This window comes from Fibroporia radiculosa (assembly GCF_000313525.1).
Source record: "Fibroporia radiculosa TFFH 294 genomic supercontigs, scaffold514, whole genome shotgun sequence".
Classification (NCBI taxonomy): domain Eukaryota; kingdom Fungi; phylum Basidiomycota; class Agaricomycetes; order Polyporales; family Fibroporiaceae; genus Fibroporia; species Fibroporia radiculosa.
The window spans coordinates 4,700-13,398 of NW_012133556.1; the positions used below are offsets into that span (position 1 = coordinate 4,700).

The 8,699-nt window shown below is 52.7% G+C and overlaps 2 protein-coding genes across 2 annotated transcripts; both read right to left on the bottom strand.

The window, feature by feature from the left end:
* Nucleotides 1–434: 434 nt before the first annotated feature.
* Nucleotides 435–1,938, bottom strand: FIBRA_08486 (uncharacterized protein; the record flags this gene model as incomplete). The annotated part of the gene is made up of 7 exons (XM_012330131.1): nt 435–588; nt 639–999; nt 1,064–1,230; nt 1,292–1,452; nt 1,502–1,542; nt 1,603–1,819; nt 1,903–1,938. 7 exons carry the CDS (start codon nt 1,936–1,938, stop codon nt 435–437), a joined length of 1,137 nt encoding a protein of 378 aa, XP_012185521.1.
* A 3,412-nt stretch (nt 1,939–5,350) lies between these two features.
* On the bottom strand, nt 5,351–8,621 carry FIBRA_08487 (uncharacterized protein; the record flags this gene model as incomplete). Its single annotated transcript, XM_012330132.1, has 10 exons — nt 5,351–5,496; nt 5,562–6,155; nt 6,215–6,338; nt 6,392–6,618; nt 6,670–6,794; nt 6,844–6,993; nt 7,053–7,147; nt 7,198–7,733; nt 7,789–8,009; nt 8,143–8,621. 10 exons carry the CDS (start codon nt 8,619–8,621, stop codon nt 5,351–5,353), a joined length of 2,697 nt encoding a protein of 898 aa, XP_012185522.1.
* Between the last annotated feature and the right edge of the window lie 78 nt (nt 8,622–8,699).

An 8,699-nucleotide genomic window follows, 5' to 3' on the forward strand; every position in this document is an offset into this window, starting at 1 on the left:
CAGTGATTTTAAACACTTGTATCATAGCGTGAGTTCACAACAAATCACCATGGGCCACATTGACAATGAATTCCGCAAAACAAGATGGCTGTGCCCAGCTCTCAAAGTCCATCAGGATGAATGTTTCTCTCTCTCTCTTTTCTTTTTCTTTTCTGAACCGAATGGTGAGAAAAAGAAAGAAAAAAGAGAAGGAGAGAAAACAATTGTATCCTTCCCATGCTTGCACAAGAATTATCCCATATAACCTGTGAATGTGCGATGAACTCAATATCACACATCGCGACAGACGAACCACTTCAGTCACATGTCAATCAATACACAAGGTCACATCATACGCAGCATCTCAACTTCGGAGATCCACGGCCGTATGGGCGTAGTCAGATCGTGAATTGGGACGTCGGACGTAAAGGAAGCCCGCTCTGCATCGTCGAACGTCAGTGCGTGCGCCGAGAACGAGGTGCAAAACATGCCTTGGTATATGCAGCGTCGATGATACGCATGGAGTTGATTGAGTCCTCTGCCGTTCTCCAAACCTGCGGCTCGCGGCCCCGTACTTTGTCCACGAACGCCTCCAGCTCGTATCGATACCTGTCAGGCCACATCAGCTGCAGCATCCGAGTCGAAGGAAAGGTACGCACGCAGACCACCACTCCTCGCCCTTGCCTTCTGCGGGCTTGTACACCTTCTCGACGCGGGACTTCCCGTCTTTGGTGGTGATCGTGATGTAGTGGTAGAGCGACGGGAGCGCGTAGTTGAAGTACTCCACTACGCCATTCTCGCATTCGACGCGAAAGACGAGCTTCAGCCACTGCGGAAGGAGCTTGAGTGGGCCCCAGCCCTCCAGCGCAAAGTCGACGATGACTGTCGCGGGGATAGACTCCGCGAACGTCATGTGCACCTCCATCCGCCGGTCGACGTTCTCGGAGCGGCATGTCGCCTCGGCGGACAGGACGGTAGGCTCAGACGACGAAAGGTAGCGCATGATGTTCAGCGGGTACGCTGCAGCACACGAATGGGTACACAGTGAGCGTTGGTAGATGACGTCGGACGCACATCTACTCACGGCCCAAGTCCATCAAGGCCCCGCCACCCAGGCCGTAGTTGTAGCGGATGTCATCCTTCTTAAACTGAAGATCCCCCCAGAGGCCGAAGTGCGCATACATCTTGACGATCTTGCCGAGAGAGCCCTCATCTATGATTGCCTTTACGCGGTGCAGGGCTGGATGGAATCTCGGCACGAGAACGATCATAAGTGCCGGCATTCGGCATGTCCAGGATACTTTGCACATACCGAGGTTGCCAGGCTTCCAGGAGGACGAGGTTCTTTTCCTGGGCGAGAGCAAACATCCTCTGCGTCTCTTCTTCGTTGTCCGCGATCGGCTTGTCGCAGAGCACATGCTTGCCTGCTGCAAGCGCTTTCATGGTCCATTCATAGTGCAGAGCATTGGGGAGCTATAATATATCGTGAGCTCATGACAGAGAGGCTCTGAACGCTGCTTACCCCGATGTACACGACGTCGATGTCAGGGTTATCGATGAGATCTGTGGCAAGTTCCCAGTCAACCTATCGAGCTCGACTTGTTGATTTACAAGAGGTCTCACCTTGGTACGCATTCTGCCCGCCATAAAACTTTGGGATCCTCCATTTCTGCGCATACGACTGCGCCCGTCTCTCGCTTCGCGCCGCGACTGCGAGGATCAAGGTGTCTGCGTGGCACCTGACAGGCTTGATGACAGCATCTGGAGCGATGCGTGAAGCACCGACCACGCCGAACCGAAGGGGCGCAGAGGACTTTTCGACTGCCGGTGGGTTTGTCGTCTGAGGTGTGTTTCAAACATATTGGTTTCAGCATTGTGTGAACATAATTAGATTCAGATTGATGCTGGTACGAAGAGCCTGACCTTGAGAATTCGCCCGAGTGGCAGAAATTCGAACATGGCAGGGCGACAAGTCGGCTGGTCGGTGCTCGACGACGGCCGCGCGAAGCAAACAGACAAGGACGGCGCTGCTGCGTCGAGAGAGCGTCGCTAGGCCGAGGACACGATCGCGCGCACGTGGCTACATCCTCCCTGATCATGATCTCGATTCGTCTACTGGCAGACTGCAAGTCGACCCCTCCGTACCATCGACCCAAACGCAAGTATCGTATAATAATATTCACAGCTACATGTGTCTATTCCTGTGGACGCTCATGAAGGTTACCGCTGCAAAAAAAACATATGTTTCAGCATCACGGAGCAAAGCACAAAAATGTGTAGCGTTATCAGGGTATGGTCATGGTCCGAGTTATATCATACCTATAATCATTATGCTGAACAGCTCCATTCAATGGGTTGTCCAGTGCATTTATCACCGTGGGGTCTAATGGGACAATGCTGCACAGCGGCATAGTATGTGCAATCAATACTTCCATACGGACTCATGAGGAAATGGAAGGTTTCTAATTCACATCCGTAAAGGTGTTGTTGCGAAGCAGCTACTGGGTAATTATCCATTTACTTTATCGATTCTGGGTCGACCGTATCGACCAATTTTCCTTTCCTGCGCCCGTCTGGTAATTAACTCACATTCATGAATCTGAAAGGTATAATTATTATTATGATGCGCGCCATCAAAGAGCTCTGCATCTCGCGGGTGATTGGCGGGAAAAAACACCTGTGATGGGTGTGTACACCTTCACCTTCTAAGTACTAATCACCACTTCATGTTTGCAAGCGTGATATGCGCGACTATTAACTCACACAGTCAGTTCTTTGAGCATAGGGCATCTAGATTGGATACTCTGACGCGCTTTTGGTGTCTCACTGATCACCTCAACGAAACGTACAAATGTCTTATACGAGCAATTTTAGCCCGTAGCGCAGATCCCTGCGCGTGCACTGAGGTCAATATATCCGGAACCCGGGTCTCTCGCCAATCTTCTATTTCATCCACGAGGGCCACGAGGGGTTGATGAAGAGATGTATTTGCGCCAGGCTTCATCGCCCGGAATTTCCTCAACCTCTCGAAAAGTGCGTGTGGTGTACGATGCGGGCTCCGTGACCCTCGAAGCCGCCATATCCAATCGGGACGACGCAACCAGCGCGAGTCGATGCGCGGAAATAAGAAGCCCCGGCGGTATTATACGGAAGGCTCAAGGTCTGGCGGAGCTACTCACATGCCACCCTCGAGCTCACGATGTGATGCTGAGGGCTCCGGGGAGACCGTCTGCCTATCTAGGTAATTAGTCCTGGGGAGATAAGCGGAATGATGCAGTAGACTCTGATTAATGATTCTTCGCGGTACCGGACGCGCACACTGCGCATTGCGCAGAATCCTATCTCGCAAAATTATATATGCGGTTGCGCTTGGAGCCACTAGATTTGTCGACAGATACATGTGGGACAGAACTACCCCCGTAGTGCAGAGGGCCAAGATCCTGCGGCCGAATGGAGGAAACCATGGAGATCCTGAGGTGTTCCAGTGATCAATGCACATGGCCACGACTTCAGCGACGCGGCCAACTGCATATGCCCCATTGTTCGAAGCATATGTTCTGCGACATATATACACCAGCGGAGATCCAACGCTGGAGTTCCCTGCCTTCTCAGGCGCAGTATAAGGCGATGTTCGATAGCTGCCTTTGTACCCGCTATTTTCAGTATAGTAACTGAATGGTTGCCACATAGGTGTTCGACCGGACATGCGCACGAAGTACTACATGTAGCACACTTGGCAGACAGCTTCAGCTCACGATTGGCACGTCCAAATCAGTGCAGAAGCCGTGGGATGCGCTCGAGCGCGCCCTTGAGAGCGCAGATACCCCACATGCTCAGGGATGTCGACAACTTCTCAGGGCAAAGTGCCATACATTTCAGGGCTGTGCCCCACGTTAGTGGCACAAGACCACGGGGAACGTTCTTCTGTACATTTCTGAGCTTCGATTCCCACTGGATGTCACATCTTTCATACCTCCATGATTGCGAAATTTCCTTCAGCGGAGCCCGCGGACCTCCGCAAAGTCAGCGAGAACGAATCTGCGTCGTTCCCGAGCACACCGAGTGGGTCTCAAACCTGACTAAAGTCGCGGTCTGTCCGATGGGGCCTTCTTCATGTGTGAGGACATGACGCATTTTTGTGCGTCCCTGTACCGCCTCGCCATCAATTGTGGAGAGAGGCAAAAAAAGAGAAATGACTCGCCTGAAATTGGTCCGAGCTCCGAGTCGGACGGTGGTCTATGCATAGGCGTGTTGAGGCCGTCCTGGGTAAGACGAGCATCAAAAGACTAAGACATCATGGTAGAGGCTCAGTATGTTCGCGCCACGCAGGGTGGCAACGGCGAATGACAGTAGCGCGCGTTCAACGGGAATCTAGCCGCCTCTAAAATTGCTGCCATGTAAAAATCTCGCATTGCAGTGAGACAGCGAATGCCATGGTAGGCCCCTCTGTTCAATTGCAACCCTTGATTTCATCTGCACAGTGCATGTACGGAAGCATTAATATAATGATACGAGTAAAACGTCAAGCGGATCCCGGGCCTACCTGCGATCGATGTCATTCGGCGATAGACAGCTTCCGAAATCCGGAGGCGATAATTCCCTCTTCAAATGAATGAGCGCCGACGATGATGCGGATGATGCAGCGGCGAGTGCGCTCAGGCACAATATTGTCTACGCTCACAGCGAACCGCAAATCGGGACCTCTGTGATGCTCCACTGTCTCGCCACATAACTCACCAGAAAGTTTCAGCTGAGTAAAAGAGGGCGCCAGGCCCATCATGATACAGTTAGCATGGTATCAAGCGTACCTTGACGCGTTTTTCACGGTTAAACTGCACGTTGTCGACAAATGTCGGACAAGACTAGAATGTATGACCGCACCTTGACGAGCAGCGGTTTAGCTGCCGCCAACCTTACCGATCAGCGAGAACCCAAACAAGACTTCTGCGAGACCGCGGTATTGAATGACGCGAGCCAAACTGCTTCACCGCCATCAAAGAAATCGACACCGCCCATTTGTCCCTGAGGCCGGAGGTCCATGCGTTGGACACGTTGCCGCGGTGACCTCTGTTGTCAGTGACGAATGAAATTAACCAAGACAACGGTATTCACAACCCACCGCTACTGTTCGAAAATTACGACCGGCGTGCCCTCCATAGTACATGGTCTAAATAACCTCAAAAGCAATTACGATAACGTCTCACGTAACAACACAACACAAAAAGTCCATATGCGTGCGGAACGGCAGCAGGAGTATAACGATGTACAGAAGCTAGATGCTTCTAGACGAATCCCCTCCTCGATCCCGCAGGCTAGCCCGAGATATAAACAATGGCGTATGATTGACACCGCACTCCTTACCATTGTGGTTTTACATGCCACTATTAGAAGAGGCGTTGTATGGGTATTGTGGCGAGGCCTGTGACGTTGACGATTGCATGCCCATATCAACACCCTGTATATGCTGGAATTGTGATACTTGAGGCGCGAATCGAGACACGAATTCGTCCCATTGATCTGTGTGGACGAACAATAGTGAAATTAGACGATAAATAGCGCCAACTTGAACGGGCATTGCTCACAGCCGTAAATTCCAATACCATCTGGGATAAGATCCAAGAAGTTTTCGGCCGACGCAAGCTGCTCAAGCGCGTTAGGCTGCTGAGCATCGAGCGCGTTGAGCACCTGCACGTTCCCAGACGGAGGCGTGTGATTTAACATCGGGTTCATGTTCGCGTTCGACGGGAAGCCGACGCCTAGCGACATGGGATCCATCATAGAAGCGCTCTGCTGTTGACGGTGCATTGAAGGCGGCTCTTGACGTGGTCCAACTGCGGATGAGGACCATGCATGATATGGTGATGATGCAGAGGGAACAGATGACGGGCCTCGGTCATTGCGTGCTCGAACGTCGGACACTGCAATCGCAATTCCCTCACCTTGCCTTCCTTCATCGTCTCTACCGATGATCGTACCAGGAGGGACACCTGCCACCTGATCGTCCTGTGGTTTCGTTTCTGCAACGAAGACACCACCGCCAGGACGTGTAGGATCCTTCCGGAAAGAAAGGCCATTGAGTGAAGGCTTGCCTTTCACACCACCAGTGGGATTCAGAACTGGTGGCTCTGCAGAGTGTTGGGGCCCGAGAGTTGCTTCGTATAAGAGTGCAATAATCTCTGCCGTCTGTAATCCGTGTCAGATATAGAACTTCAATGAGCGTGTGAGCATTATCAACGGGCCTTTCGTCGTGCCGACATATGGTCGGGTGAAAGAGATGCTTCCCACTTCCGGATACAATCGCGCAATTTCTTGAGTTTTAACTGGGCTTCAGGATCTTTACGCCTTGCCCATGTATGGTACTATAAAATATACGTCAGTGTGACCTTAGTGGGTCGAATACAGAGGGGCATACCTGCACAAGTGCACATGACGTGGCACAATATGCTACCAGCAACCATACATCGTACAAACGCTCGTTTGCATCCAGCCAATCTATCGCTTGCCCAGTGAGTTGCACAAGCTCAGTCCACTTCTCAACCGTCAACGCGAATTTTAAATGTTGAGGGCACGCGTACGATATACGCATGAAGACGCGCCAGAACAACATGTTGACGCAGGCATATAGCATAAAAAGCAGGCCTAAACGTTAATGAGCACAATGCGAGAGACATAGGGGTACGGGGAACCAACCCGGTGTTCGAGGCGTTTCGGGACCTTGAAATTGCAAGTCTTCTGGGAGATTATTCTTCCAGGCTTCAATGTCCCGCAACAGTGTATAGAGTTGCTCATCGGTAGCAGCATGAAGACCAGCAGGCCTATTGGAACATTAGTGCGCTACAAGAGTGCGACATGTATGATGCTCACGTATATATTGTTTTGAGCACACGTCCTACGATCACACTAAGCCGAACAAGCTCATCCAAATACCGGTCGTGAGGATCGCCCGACGACGGAAGCCGTGCGTCACAATCTTGTACATCGATCATGAATGGATGGCCGTAGGTAAGACTGATCCTTTGGACGACAACCAAAAGTTAGCACGGCCAATAGACAACAAAAAAGACAACACATACCATCGGTCGCTGATCACACATATACCCCACAACCTTCGCCGAAGCTCGATGTTTTGTTTCACCGATTCTGCACGATGTAGACCCAGATCTTGCGCCTGGATATAAGGTGTCAGTCGCATACACACAAATAATGGAGCTAACAAACCATGCGAATTGCGCACCCCAGTCGGAGCCATAATGCAGATAATGCATTAGGAACAAACTGCGAATGACAGTCCCCACACATTGCCAGAATCAACAACGCCTGTACGTTGATGATTGACGCCGTGGATAATACGTCCTCTGCTTTTATCAGGCTGTTGACTGCATAGCGCAACGAGTCGTACACGGCCTGAGGGACGTCTCGACTGGCGGCAGCAACGAGACATATTGAATAGAGAAGCAACGGCGGCGGTGGACTGCTCTCAACGAATTCCTCGCGCGTCACCACCGGTAAGAGAGGAGCTACGTCAGCAAAGTACGCGTTCACAAGTCGTTCGACAACGTCGCGTTCTATCCTCATATCGATCGGCTTGGGGAGCGCCAGCTGTAATTCTCCTTGCTGAGGCTCGTGAATGCGGATAACACCGTTTCCGCCCGAACTCACGTCCCACGAGTGGTGGTAGCGCATGTCGTACGACTCATACGCGCGCGACGGAATCATAGCTTGTGAATGGAGTAGATGCGCCGCCGACGTCGGTCCTGATGCCGCCATGAGCCGCGGCGCTGACTACGGTGAACATATGCGCATACATACCGTACACTTTGACGACCTCTGCACCCTTGTTGTCTGTCTGGGGCGAGGACGTACTCCGTTCACCTTCCTTATCCTTCTCCGCAGCAGCAGCGGCAGCCTCCTCCTCCAGTTTCTTCTTCTTAAAGCGCGTCTCTGTGATGGGAAGGAAAAAAGTACACTCAAAGCCATACTGCTTACAGTGCTGGCATATCGGTGGATCAGCATCCGCGAGAACGTCGCATCTGGGAAAGGGAAGCACGCGTTAGCCCGCCCATGAAAACCGAGAAGATGATGAAAAAGGATACAACATGGACAGCCAGGAGCACGAGCCCTGGAGAGGACCGGGAGGCGCTGGGGGGACGGCACAATACGAACCTGATCTTCCGACTGCGACAGCTGTCGCAAGCACGCTGTGTCTTTGTGCGCTTCTTGGTGTCGACGACGACGGACGAGGTTGAGCTCTGTGCGGGAGGGCGGGAGAGGTCACCGGTAGAATCTGCATCCTCTTCATTAGATGTCCTGCCATACGGATCATCAACGGTTGACTTCCTTTTACGTTTACCGATGGAAGGAGCGACGGGAGTGGGAGAGGCGGCGGGGGCGCGGGCAGCATCTGGATGGCCGGTTGGGGGGGCGCCATACATGACGATGCCGGCGGAGGGGTACTGGGGATAGGAGGGATAGCCGTGGTATGTGTGGGCGACGGTGTAGGGATAGTGGGTGGCATGGGAAGACATGCCCTGGGGGATCTGGGGGCTGTGTGCGCTGACGGGGGAGGGGGCGGCAGGGGGCTGGTGGAAAGGCGAGGGCGAGGAGGGGTAGGGGTTGCCGTTGAGGGGGTAGGAGGGATTCATCACGTATGCTGGAGGAGAGGGTCCGGGGTAGGGCTGGAGGTGGGCGGTGAAGCGGGGGGAGGGGGCGGGCTGGGGGCC